Raw genomic sequence first — 14283 nt, forward strand, 5'->3', positions numbered from 1 at the left:
GGTCTGTATATTTGAATGTTCCCATGTGAAGTAATATGTATGGATGACTTGGTGCTATTTTAGAGCTTACTGACTTCCTTCTGTTGACTCAGTCAGGCATGTTAGTTTGTATTTAAGTGACTGCAGACAGAAAATTCAGTATCTTCCATTGTTACAGTTGTGTTGGTCCTAAAATATGAGAGAAAAGGTAATTAAGGAAATGTCTGTTCTTAGACCACTGTCTTCTGGTGAAAGATACCAGACCTGAAAAAGAGCTCAGTGTAGCTTGAAAGCCTGTACCTTCCACCAACAGAAGCTGGTCCAGTAAAAAAATATTACCTCAGTCACCAACCTTGTTTTTGTTGAGAGAAAAGGCTCTGGCTTATGGTTCTTTATTCTCCTATCACCTCCAGTCTTTCTCCCCTCTGTCCCCACACCTGTGCACTCTAAATTGGTATCTGCCTCCTCTGATTCAGCCCCTTCAAAGAGCACTATTGTAGACTAGAGACAGCAGTAATATTCTCACCCTGCAAGAGCAAGGACCCCTCAGTGAAAACACTGTTGTCAGTGGTAATAGCCTCCTTAAATCAGAGAGAAAATGCAGCTGTCACCATTTTTGGCAACAGAACACCCTTCTTTGAAAGAAAGTTTAGTACCCCTGCTGTGGGCTGGGGCCTGTGAAAGGAAACTGGCCCAATGCTCGTGGTAATAAAGCTTCACTTCTCTCAGTCCTCTGGAAACAGCTGTTTCACAGAAGAAGCCATCAACCCTCTGGCCATAGGCTCCTCTGGAAAAAAAAAATGCACAGGCCTTGTCATAAGAGGGAAGTGTTAGCTAAATTAAATCTGTCAAGCTTAAGATAAATTTATGTTCATGTTACTAAGGTACATGGCTAAAATTAAAATTTAAATAAGCGTTTTTTTACCCTAATGAGCATTGCACTGATTATCACCTCCCTTTAATAGTAGCAGGTGTGAAAAGTGGTAAAGCTCCAGGACCTCCATTTCCAGCTGAATTTTAGGAGGTATTAGTGGGTCCCTTGAGAGGAAACTTCAATACCACTCTATTAGGGGAGGAACTTCCACAGCCTATGAAAGAAGCTACTGTGAGGGTCTTTGCCAGCTTTAGGGAGAACCACATCTTTATGCAGCTCCTGTTGACCCCATATCACTGTTGCATCATGACAAAGATTTTAGGAAAATTACTAGTTAGCCAATTGCAGTCAGTGTTCTCACCTTATATAAATCTAGATCAGACTGGATTTATTAAGGATAAACAAATGTAAGACAACATTTAGAAAGTACTTGCAATCATCCATAATGCCAGAACAAAAATAAATCTTTTGTTATGACTTGATGCAGAGAAAGCCTTTGATTGACTGGAGTGGAACTTTGTTTCAAGGCCTGTCCTATATGGATATTGGTCTCAGTTCCTTAAATGGATAACTGCTCTTTACACCACTGCAGCTGAGAGTTAATGGGGTTAAGTCTCCCCTGTTTGAATTACACAGAAGGACTAGGCGCGCTGTCTCCTTTACTTTTTGCACTGGTGCAAAGGAACAGTTAATGTGTCATAAGAATAAAACTTGCAGGAACACATCAGAAAATAGGTTTATATGCAGATGATGTAATATTGTTTATCTAATTTTCCCAAAAATTAGTTTTTAAAGAAATCCAGGATCTTGGGGAAATGTCTGGATTTAAAATGAATTATACCAAATCTGAAATGCTAGCTATAAGTTTTCCAGACTTTGAAAAGTCACTCTTCCAGAAAATATCTGGGTACAAAGAGGTAACCAACTTTATAAGATACCTGGGAATTCAAATCTCAAACAAACTCTAAGAGCTCTATGATTTAAATATCAAACCATGACTTCAGCAAATGAAAAAAGATCTGTAGGGTTGGGGGAAGTCTGCCAATTTCTTGGTCGGAAAGAATTGCTGCAGTCAAAATGAACATTTTGCTAGTATCTTTCTTGTTTCAAAATATTCCTGTAATCATTCCAGGTAAAACCCTAGCAGCAATACAGAGCATGTTGTTAGAATGTATATGGAATAAGAGAAGACCAAGAGTAAGTGCAGACATTTTGTACTATCCTATTAAACAGGATGGACTTGCTGTTCAAAATATTCTATGGTACTGTGAAAATCAGCCAGCCCAAAGCAGTAGTGGAGTGGTAGCACCCTGACACCGCCAAACACTGGGTCTTTATTGAACAAAAAAGTTGTTGCCAGCATAAACCTCGCTAAACTACCCTGGATTAATTAAAACAAAAAAAAACACCCTCCATAAATGTATACATACCTTTTAGCAAAGACTCTATGGTTTTGATATACAACATCTTGTCTCTTTTTTTTTTCTTTCCCAATGACACTTATTACAAATAATCCAGATCTTAACCAAGTGACAAACGAGAGCATTTTAAAGATTCAAAGAGCCATAGAATATATATGGTTGTCCAGCTCTTCAGTAAAGAAACTTTTCTAACTTAGTTAGAGATCAAAATTAACTGGCCCACTCTTGTGTAGCACCAGTACTTTTGAATCAGGCAGTATGTCTCTCATCTTTCTAGCAAAAAATTGTTTTACACAGAGAGAGAACTTTAACAGAAGTGATGGCATTATAACTTATTTGGCGTATAGTCTGCTCAAGCCAAGCTACAGCATTCTTATCAATTATTTATGTACTGAATTGATAATATTTACAACTTTTCTAACAAAAGTCCATGTATGACATATGGGGAAAAGGACCTGTAGAGATAAATTACTCCAGAGGCATGGAAAAGAGGGCCAGCAACCTTTGTTTGTATCACAATAAAATACACTTTATTTAAGATACTTGTTCAATGGTACCTCTCACCAGTCAGGTTAAAATGTAGAGAAAGATTGAATAGGGATAAATGTTGGAGAAATTGTGGTGAAAGAGGAGATTTTATGCATGTATGGTGGACTTGTCCAGTCATTAAAGAGCAATAGGATGCAATCTGTAACCAACTATCACAATTTGGTGGATATATTACCCAATGATCCTTTGGTAAACTTCCTAGGGCTTCCTACTGGACATGATCACACAAAAGGAAATGAAGAATTGATCTTTTGCCTGCTAATAGCTGCTCAGCTATTGATAGCATCTCATTTGAAAAATAAAAATAGTCCAACTAAAGAGGAATGGTTCAAAAACATGGGAGATTGTGGTTATGGAAATATTAACATGCCAATTATGTACCCAGGAAAATAGAGGACAAATAGATACTTAGGTATTTGATTACTTTGTATTCAATATTCCAAATACATTCACCTGCAAAAACACCAGCACATCAGTCCAATTTTTGTATATTAACATTTTTGATAGACATGCCTAGTCTGTTAAATGTGTAATCATAGATTTCATTCAGTTTAATAAAATAACTAGAAATGACATGCCATGCCTGTTGTAATTATGCCCACTCTAATACGGTAACATCCTTTTGAATAGAGAGATTAGTACATTCCTGTATAATGTCTCCTTAAAAGCTCACTGTTACAATGATTTTTTTGTTTCTGATATTTATATGGCAAGGATTTGTGAACCTGTTAATATTTCCCAAATAAATAAATAGTAATAAAAATATGTAATAGTCTTTGGAGCTGAACAACATTGGTGCATATGTTACCTTAAAACTCCACAGAACTTCCCCTTTTCTTCAACTCCCAGTCATTGGAGCTCTTTCCTATCATCCTCACCTAGTAGATTTAAAACCAGAAGAGACCATTATGATCATCTAATCTGCCCACCTGTATTAAGACAGGCTGTAGAACTTCATCCAGTGATTCCTATATCAAGCCAAAAATTTATGATTGTACTAGTACACATCTTTTAGAAAGGCATCCACTCTTGATTTCAAAATCTCAAGTGATGGAGAATCCACCACATTCCTTAGTTGGTTAAATCATTTTTTAAAAAGTGCCTTATTTCTAGTCTGAATTTTCAACTTCCACATAATGGATCTTTGGTAGCCTCTCGCTGCTAGACTACTCTGTTTAGGGTGACCATATGTCTGTTTTGGCCGGGACAGTCCATTTTTTAAGCCCCGTCCCAGCTGTCCGGCAAGAACAAACTGGACAAATGCTAAAAAAAAGTGGGGTGCAACCCCTTGTGTGGTGTGGAGGAATGCGTGGGGGAGGCATGATGGACAAGTTGCAATGCCAGCCCTGCGCAGAAGGGAGGGCTAGGGTGAATGGCTCAGGTGCCGTTCCAGTCGCACACGGAGAGGGGGAGTCTTAGGCTGGCCCTGTGTACGGGGGGTAGAGCGGGGCTGTGGGCCTGCCCCACGGTGTTTCACTTTTTCCCTTTGGGAAAATATGGTCACCCTAACTCTGCTAGACTAATAAGCATTCTACTACCAGATAGCCTCTCCCTGAGTAAGCACATGATAAGGTTCCCTCTTAACCTTCTAATAATACTTCTGACAAGGAAGCCAGGCTTGCTGGGATGGAAGGTTCACAACTCTTTGGAGCAGTGTATTTAAAACACCTAGGTCGGGTCTAATAGTGAATGTACAGCCAAAGGTGCTGGAACTAAGGGTGTGGGGGGTGCTGCAGCACTCCCTGGTTTGAAGTGGTTTCCATCATATACAGGGTTTAGTTTGGTTCAATGGCTCTCGGCACCCGCACTGTACAAATTGTTCCAGCATCTCTGTGTGCAGCATAGGATTGTACTCAGCGTAGCACTTTGCTAACTGAACTACCGCAGCCATAGCTGCCACAACTGTCGAAGAAAGCCTGGACAGGCTGGCCTTGGAGAGCAACCAATACTCACGAGGCAGCAGAGCCCTCCAGGCGGTTCTGGCCCGGCCACGCCCCCTGCCGTGTCCCCGCCCCTCGCAGAGATCCTGGCTTCAGCCCCGCCCCCTGCCGCGTCCCCGCCTCTCGCGGTGGGCGCCGTGCGCGCGGGCAGGAGGATGCAGTAACTGGCTGCGGGTCACTATGGGCAGCAAGATGGCGGCTGCCAGCAGGGTCGTTCAGGTAACGAGAGTTGTTTCCCCGCGAAGGGGGCGGGCCCGGCGCTCTGCGTTCGGCCGCCGAGGGGGAGACTAGTGGGATCTGCCCGCCTCTGTCGGCGGCTGGCGGCGCTGGAGCGGCCGCAGAGCGAGAGCGGCCGGGGCTGATGCCCTTGACCTGGAGGTGCCGTTAGGGAGCCGGGACGCCGGGGGAGGGCTCTGGGCAGCGGCGGGCCGATGTGTTTCTGGGCCCGAGTTCGGCGAGGGGGCGAGCGGGTCTGAGCTGCGGGGCGGGATTGCGAGGGCGCTGGGGGTCAGTGACAGCAGCGGGGGCCTCACCATTCTGGGGGCGGAGCCCGGACTGCCGCAGCCCGCGGGCCCTGTCGGGCCTATCTTGGAGTCCAGGGGTGATAGTCACTTGCCATGCAGTACCTACAACCAGGCTCCCTTCAGAGCTGCTGCCACCTTCCCGCACTGGCTTTGTCCTGTGACCACAGCTTGGCTCTGCATGAAGGTGCAAGTGCCGAGGCTCTGCTCCCACGACCCGTGGTTTTGAGGCCAGTTTAATTGTTGGGAATGGGCCACATCCACCCTAGTTGAATTGGCCTCATTAGCACTGAGTCCCCACTTGAAAAGGCAACTTACATCTTTTCATGTACTGTATATTTATACCTGCCTGCTCACTGACAGGTTTCAGAGCAGCAGCTGTGTTGGTCTGTATTTGCAAAAAGAAAAGGAGTACTTGTGGCACCGTAGAGACTAACAAATTTATTATCCGATGAAGTGAGCTGTAGCTCACGAAAGCTCATGCTCAAATAAATTTGTTAGTCTCTACGGTGCCACAAGTACTCCTTTTCTTTTTGCCTGTTTACTGTATTTTCCAGTCCATGTATCTGATGAAGTGGGTTATAGTCCACAAAAGCTTATTCCCAGATATATTTTTTAGTCTCTAAGGTGCCACAAGGACTCCTTGTTGTTTTTATTCCAGTCCTTTCCATTCTGGTTTAGCCATGTGGGCAACAGCCTGCTCTGATTGTCTTCAGCTTCTGCTTAAAGGGGCACCATTTTGCAAATCACACCTCTGTCAGAAATATGCACCAGCTATTAGTACAAGTAACTGTTAAGATACATGAAAGGAATTTGAGAAAATTCTTCTTTTCTGTTTTTTCTAGTCTTGCTTCCTTTGTGCCTTTTTTGTGTGTAGTAGAATTTTCTTTTCTGCTTCCTGGACCAAGCAAACAGTGGCTCTACAGTATCCTGATGTCCTCACATCCCTTTCTTCCCTACCCCTGTTGACCAGTCACCTGGTCTGTTGGACCCAGTGCTCCACTGCCTGCTTCTCTTGTGGTATTATTCCTACTGGTATAGGGATGCCAGCAAATTGCATAACTTGCAGTAGCCCTCATGAGAATTATGCAGCCTCAAAATGACCTCATGAGAATTATGCAGCCTCAAAATGACACCTTCCCAGAAATGCTTATTTGCAACTCATAAATTGCTGTTCTTGGGAATGAGGGAAAGCCTTTTTTTTTTTTTTTTTTTTTTTAAGAAATACACTTTGAATGAAAAAATATCTTAATGCAGATGGGGGTTGAACTCCATACCTACTAATGAATGGCTTGAGACTAATTAACTCTGTCTCTCCATCTGAGCTAATGTGAAAAGGCAGAAAGGAACCAAAGGTCCCATGATCATAGCACAAAAACCTTAGAATCCAATTTATACTGCAGTTATAGTTACTCCTCTATAGGCTATAGTTAGTTGTTTGGAAACTGAAAAAGCATTGCATTTGCTTTATAGTCTAGTACAACTCTGAATCTGAAATGTCACTTGGACAGTTGTTGCCTTGATTAAAAATAAAATATAAATTATTGTAAATCTTCCAAATCTGGTGTTAATGAAAGCACAACGCAACAGTTGTAAAAATAATTGCTTAGTGTGTAGCATTCTTGCCATGAAAATCTCATGAACTTTTACATTTTATTTACCCAAATTTATATATTTTTCCCTGCCTCCTTCCACTGCTATGTCTTGTTTTAGGTAGTCAAGCCACATACACCCTTAATCAAGTTCCCGGACAGAAAAAATAGCCCCAAACCTAAAAGTAAGTATTTCATTTGTAAATAAAACTTATACCATATCATACTTATTTGCCTTAATGTTTACATAAGGACCATGACACATTGTTTCTTTTTGGCTTATATGACTCAGTTATTTCTGAGCATTGACCTAGTTTGGTGGCAGCTGCCTGATTTTACACTTAATGCATAAAACTGAGATTACCTTATTTCCTCTGTTGCCCAGGCAGAGTTTTGAGGATCTCCATTTTTATCCTCCTACTTTAATCTTATACCATGAGCTCATTTTGCAAACACTAATCTCCATTTAAGAGAGGCTGTGCTAAACTCACTTTTGAGCAGCATGGGTTTTCAGTGAAGTTTGCTGCAAAAAGGCAGTCTTCTTTTTCCTTGCTTTGTCTGCAATATTTAAATCCTGGTGGTACCTGTGAGGGCAGTTTACTCCCACTATGCATAAGGGTAAAAAGTTTATATTTTGAAAAACAGTACTTGATCTGACTTTACTGTATATGTGTATATTACTACATTGATGCTTACAGGATACCAGTCACTATCTATCATATGTAGACATCAAAGATTAAAATGGGATTTTGTGTATTGTTATGACTAACATTCCTCTTGACTCAATAAAGTATTTGAAACAAAAATAGGAGCTGTTTTTATGAAATTCTAGCCTAATACTTCACTTTTTGTTTGGAGGCTGTGATAATTCCTGGTTCATTCCTCTTTTAATTCAGTACCTGTGAGAACTTCTTAAATATTGGAGTCAAACCTGTTGCAGTGCACCTAAAATTAAAGGATCCCTTCCTGTTGATGTCCCCAGAGCTCACCTACTCATTTTAAGGTTTTTCACTGGTGGTGGTAGAGGTAGATATAATGAACATTACAATACTATAGAATTTTGAAAAATGAGAACTTTAATTCTTGGAATCTAATGCCTTCAACCCTAGTGTTGGAAGCACTCCATAAAAACCTTTTTTAAATCTGATGACTGTACGAGAGATTGATCTTCAGTTTATGACCTTCCTGCAAAATATAGTTGGAAGCCACTTTAATTATGCAGCTGCATTTTTTTGTCACCTGTATTACTTTGAACTGATTTACATTTTTCACTTGAGTAGTTGCACTACATATTTGCTAATAAACTACCCTTTCTCTTGAGTTCGAATACCAGTTAAATCACAATTGAGAATTGAGAGTTTAAGTTTTCCTGTTAATGCCACAAAATATCTATTGGTTGGCTTGATTTTGACCTGAGTTTGAATTCGCATTTAATACTTTTGTTAAAAAATGACGTGTATTGACAGAACTCTGTGCAATGTCTTGGTCAGTTTTTGCCCACACCATCTAATTTGTATCCAGTTTCAACACTCTCTACTCTGTTGAAAATCTTTTTCAATGATGGAATAAACAACTAATTTCTCGTCTCTTCTTCTTCTAAATCTGATATGCAAGTTCTGGTTAGAGCTGGCTGAAACTCTCAGTTTTTGATTCATCAGAAATTTCAGCTTTTCAGAAGTTGGATTTGTTCTCATCACAACAAAACCAAATTTGCTGAAATATTTCAACAAATCCAGGATTTCAATTTGGAACATGGTGTTTGTGGAATGAAATATGGGAAACTAATCAGAATGCTATTTACTGAATGTCAGTTTAATTGAGCCCCTGCTGGGATTCCCAGGGTCTGTGGTCCAGCTTGACTCTTTAGCTTCCCTGGAAAATTTTGGACTAGCTTTAGTTGTGACTGTTTCATGTGTGTGTAGATATAGACCTTCTTACCTTGATCCATGCCTTTGTCACCTCAAAACTTTGTACACTTTCAATCAATTCATCCTGCAGTGATTTAGAATATGACGGCCTGTATTTTACCATGACATGATGCTTTTGTAGTTGGCTGTCTACTTGACTGGTTGGCCTTTAGGGCTCTGTTCCGGGTTCCCTCCTCAGTCTCTGGGAAGCCTTACCTATACTGCAGGTATCAAGTATAGTTTCTTCACTGTCAACTCCTAAATATATCTCTCTGCTGCTATCACCCGCAGTGTTCAGTCCCACATCTCTTCCTCAATATCCTTGAATTAGATGAAAGTCCACATGGCTAAAATAGAAAAACTCATCTTCCTCTACTTCTTTCTCTGACCTTATCAGCAACTTCATCATCCATCTGGTCGCCTGGGTTGGCAAGCATAGTGTCGCATTTGACTCCTTGTACATTTTGACTCATTTAAGATTGCTAAATCCTGTTACTGCTTATTCTGCAACTATCTTGTCACTGCTGCTTAAATGTTGGTCTTAGGTCTGATCATTTCTTACCTGGGCAACTGCAGCCTCCTCATCTCTGGCTTCCTTGACTTTTGCATTACACTTACTCTAGTCCACAAATTGAGGCTGGGGTGTAGTAGGATGGGAAATACTGCTCCCTTGGGACTTCAGTTAGGAATCTTTACTTCCATAGGATAGTATAATTGTGTAGTCTACTGTGTTGTCAAGTCTAAATCATTTATGCTTCTAGTTCTGTTTTTTTGCCCAGAAGGATGAATGCTTTATAAATATAAACACATTGCCACTAGAATAATTCATTATCTGTTTTGACCATCTAGCCCCCATCGAGTCCTTGTATTGCTGTGCAGTGCTGACTTATATCACATTCAAAATCTTCCATCCTTGCAGCTTCAAGGTCTTTCTGACACCTAGTTTCCTACTCCTCAGCTCATGACCCAAGTGCTTATTTAGACTTGATGCTGTTTTTACTTTTCCACAAGTTATTCCATGCCTTCTCTCAGTCTCCTATGCCTGGAACATCTTTCCTGATCCTGTGCATCTTCAGTTCCTCAAAACTCACCCATTTTGGTCCATGTTCAGCAACTGACCTCCACCCCCTGTTTAGCCTCCCTGTGACCTTCATTTTGGATGTTACCTACAAACTATAGTATGTGAATTAATTAAAAATACAAACAAAACATAAAAAATGGGTATAATACAAACCACATTTTGTAATATTTCACAATTGCAACCTTCATCCAGTAGACCTGTCCTTTGTCTGTGGACAACTTGTATTGTAAACTACGTGAGTAGAAATATAATGACCAACCCTTAAAGAATCCCACACGCCTATGGCTTTGTGTAAATACAAATACACTGTGGGGCACTGCATATTCTTAATCTGCGGTTACAGCTTCCCAGTGTAAGTATTTGTAACACTATGTACTGATTTAGCTTCCGTTGCGACATCAGTAACTATCCCTTTCAATCTGTGCCTCCTCCAACTCTCAAAATTTGACTGTATCAGTGTTCTCATTGCTGTATTAGTCCCTAAAATTGAAAATAAAAGTATATGGTGAGAAGGAAGGGTTTTTAATTCATGCAAGTAGCTTTATAGTGAAAAATTCAACTGTACGACCAGTACTTTCTAACTTTTACTGACTGCACTAATGAATAACTATATTCAAGCTCTTTAAGGTATTAAAATATTCTCTGTACTTCTATACATGGTTTTGAAATCTGGGTTTCAGTGCAGGAATCTCTACAAGCAAGGGTACCACCACTCCATGCTTCAGCAGCACATATGTCTGTAGGAGACAGACCACAAGCCCTTCAAAACATTTCATCCATTAATAGAGTACAAGGCGCACCAGACACAACAGAATTAGTAAAAACATTACCTCAAAAGTACAGGAGAAAGCTGATATCAGATGAGGAGATGGAATACATTCAAGTAAGTTTTGTTATATTTGTTACTACATATGTCCTCTTTAGTTATTCACTGTGTTGAAAACTTTGCAAAACAATTTCTGGACAAGATGATAAATATCCTTGCTTTTAAACTCTTGTTAACTTTACACTTACATCAAGCATTGCAACTTAGTTTGCAGTAAATGCAAACTAAGTATTCCTCAGTACACAAGTTGGGCAGATAAGGTATCCCTATTTGGCAGTTCGGGATACTGACACAGAGAGGCTGTGACTTGCCCAAGGTCACACACAAAGCCAGTGACAAAATCAGGATTAGAATTTGTTTTGAAATTCGAGACTACGATTAATCCATTAAACCATGTTGTTTCAATGTCATTGCCTATTGTATTTACAATTGTAGAATGTGCAATAAATAAATATACTAATTTTAATAGAAATACAATGTACAAAGGGTTGATCCTTTCAATTATGAGTTTATTCGTAGACTGAAGAGGCTAAACAGGTAGTTTATGCCCAAAATATAGGTTGTGTGTTTAAAAATAAAAATTACAGAAACAAATATTCATGATTTATTTCACTGAAAACAAACTGAGTTTAAATGCTCCCTTATAGTGTTTGCAAACTAATATTGCAGCATTGTGCAAGTGCATGGGAGGCAGAACATTTTGACTACAAAATGGCATTCATTGTACCTGTAATTCGTTTAGTTTTGAGCACTTCATCACCAGATGGTGGCAAATTGGGAGATTAGAGAAGAATATTAAAAATATTAAAGAGCTGGAGGGATGGGTTTGAGGCAAGACTAAAAACTAAATCTGTTAGCTTGCTTAGGTGATGATTAAGTCCAAGTATTCAAAGGATATGAACATTGGTGACCGAGAGGAATTTTTATATAGGGTGGAAAGAGGGGATATAACTAGAAGTAATGGAATTAAAGAAGGTGTGAAACTTTCTGATGTTCAGCCTAAAAGTTACCCAAAAATGAGAGGTATTAAGCTGTAAAAATCTAGCGGGGAAACAGTGGAAACATCATCTGCTGGACACCTTAGATTATTAAAACAAAGAATGTTTAAACTGGTAACTTGCTTTTTACTGCCTTTTTTGCATTTTTGAACTTGGACAAAGAAAATAACTAATCAGTTTCTTTTGCAGGCTTTTATTTACCAGTGTAATGCTGCAGTGTTCATTTTTACATGGACCTATACAAAAAGTTACATAAACATTTCTCAGATTTTGTGAGATTTTTTACAACATCTAAGACAAGTAGAAATGCTGTGTCCCTTCATGAAAGTAATAAATAAAAGGTAGAATTCTTAAATGTGCAATGACCCTGTATTGAAAACAGTACTTCCCTACTCAGTAACAAAGTGCAAACCAGCTTGTCAGCTTCCCTTTCCTTTAGTAGAAGACACGTAATTGTCTGTTTCTCTTTTACAGCGTGGAGGTCCAGAATAATTACAGAAGATACTTGTTCACTACTGTTGAATGAATTATTGTACTCACATTAAAGGCCTTCCTCACTCTATGAATGTTATAAACAGTTTAATAGCTTTAATAAAGACCCTGTATAAAGGGGTGAGAAAGATGAGACTTTAGATACTTGTCTTCTAATTTATGTTTCTGGGCCAGTTTTTCTGTTAAAGGCTGATTACAGTAATTGTCTGAATCCACTTTATAAACCTACAGTATTAAAAAGTAACTTAAGCAATAAAATTGTCAAGAATATCTAGTTGTTGATCCACAAACAAAGGTCCAGATCTAGTGCAAAATCTCTCAGGCCCATAAGATGAGCATTGCTACTTTTTATTATAAGAACTCTGCAATCTTAATGTTCTTATTTTTCAACTTCAGACAGATTTTATCTAAAAACAAGCTTTGATTCTGGCATCCAGCTGCATGATGGCTGCTTGCCCTGACAGATTAAAAGCTTCTTGGGGTGGGAACAGAATTAAGATAGAGGTGATCAACTTATTCTTGGACTAATTTTAATAATTAAAATTGTGTTTGGAACAGACTTAAACTCACCTGCCTACGGTTTTACAGAAAACTACCATTCTGAACTGATTCTTGCTTTCCTGAGCTTTAGGGGTCAGGTACATCATGGGGCTGATGGGTTTGGCCTCAAGAAGAGAACTACAGGTCTGAGTCTAAGGAGTATACTATAGAATGTGTCCAAATTTTCCTGAAAATGATTCCACTTGAGAGCTGGAATATTATCCATAAAGTTCTGTTCTACAAACCAGTTTGAGGGCCCAAAAGCACACAATGAAGTGAATGGATTTAGGGGGGAAAAAACAAAAAAAACCCTGTCTTCTGCCTTCCAAAACACCATCTTCCTCCAAAGTTCTGAAAATAAAGCCAAAAAAAAAATAAATCACTTTGCATATTCAAAGTCAATTTTATCCCTCTACTTCCACTGCTGTTGGGTAATCCTATACCAGGACCCTGGACTTCAGAAAAGTAGACTTTGATTCACTCAGGGAACTGATGGGCAGGATCCCCTGGGAGGCTAATAGGAGGAGGAAAGGAGTCCAGGAGAGCTGGCTGTATATTAAAGAAGCCTTATAGAGGGTGCAGGAACAAACCTTCCCGATGTGAAGAAAGAATAGCAGATATGGCAGGCTTGACTTGGCTTAACAGAAATCTTCGGTGAGCTTAAACACAAAAAGGTAGTTTACAAGAAGTGGATGATTAGGAAGGAGTATAAAAAATATTGCTAAACCACGCAGGGATGTAATCAGGAAGGCCAAAGCACAACTGAAGTTGCAACTAGCAAGGGATGCGAAGGGTAACAAGAAGGGTTTCTACAGGTATGTTAGCAACAAAAAGGTCAGGGAAAGTGTGGGACCCTTACTGAATGGGGGAGGCAATCTAGTGACAGATGATGTGGAAAAAGCTGAAGTACTCAATGCTTCTTTTTTTGCCTCGGTCTTCACAGACAAGGTCAGCTCCCAGACTGCTGCACTGAGCAGCACAGTATGGGGAGAAGGTGAGCAGTCCTTAGTGGTGAAAGAACAGGTTAAGGACTATTTAGAAAAGCTGGACATGCACAAGTCCATGGGGCCGGATGCAATGCATCCGAAGGTGCTGACGGAGTTGGCTGATATGACTGCAGAGCCATTGGCCATTATCTTTGAAAGCTCAGGGCGATCGGGGGGGCGACTGGAAAAAGGCAAATATAGTGTCCATCATTAAAAAAGGAAAGAAGGAGAATTCGGGGAACTACAGACTGGTCAGCCTAGTTGGCATCCGGTATCAAGCGGAGTGCCTCAGGGGTTGGTCCTAGGTCCGGGTTTTGTTCAACATCTTCATTAATGATCTGGATTGCACCCTCAGCAAGCTTGTGAATGACACTAAGATGGGGGGAGAGGGTCCAGGTGACCTAGACAAATTGGAGGATTGGGCCAAAAGAAATCTGATGCAGGTCAACAACGACAAGTGCAGAGTCCTGCACTTAGGATGGAAGAATCCCATGCACTGCTACAGGCTGGGGACCGACTGACTAAGCGGAAGTTCAGCAGAAAAGGACCTGGGGATTATAGTGGATGAGAAGCTGGA

The 14283-nt window shown here is 40.3% G+C and overlaps 1 protein-coding gene and 1 long non-coding RNA gene across 2 annotated transcripts; one reads left to right on the forward strand and one right to left on the reverse strand.

Annotated features, from left to right (window-relative positions):
- Positions 1–35: 35 nt before the first annotated feature.
- Positions 36–4823, reverse strand: LOC125636468 (uncharacterized). Its single transcript, XR_007356610.2, has 3 exons — positions 4777–4823; positions 3632–3701; positions 36–168 (listed from the first exon to the last, which is right to left on the reverse strand). It is a non-coding gene; the product is annotated as an uncharacterized LOC125636468 (long non-coding RNA).
- A 23-nt stretch (positions 4824–4846) lies between these two features.
- KGD4 (alpha-ketoglutarate dehydrogenase subunit 4) lies at positions 4847–12320 on the forward strand. The gene is made up of 4 exons (XM_048849569.1): positions 4847–4982; positions 6998–7061; positions 10545–10747; positions 12163–12320. Exons 1-4 carry the CDS (start codon positions 4944–4946, stop codon positions 12178–12180), a joined length of 324 nt encoding a protein of 107 aa, XP_048705526.1. The 5' UTR covers positions 4847–4943; the 3' UTR covers positions 12181–12320.
- The last annotated feature ends 1963 nt before the right edge of the window (positions 12321–14283 follow it).

The sequence above is a fragment of the Caretta caretta genome, chromosome 5, assembly GCF_965140235.1.
Source record: "Caretta caretta isolate rCarCar2 chromosome 5, rCarCar1.hap1, whole genome shotgun sequence".
In the NCBI taxonomy this organism is placed as follows: domain Eukaryota; kingdom Metazoa; phylum Chordata; order Testudines; family Cheloniidae; genus Caretta; species Caretta caretta.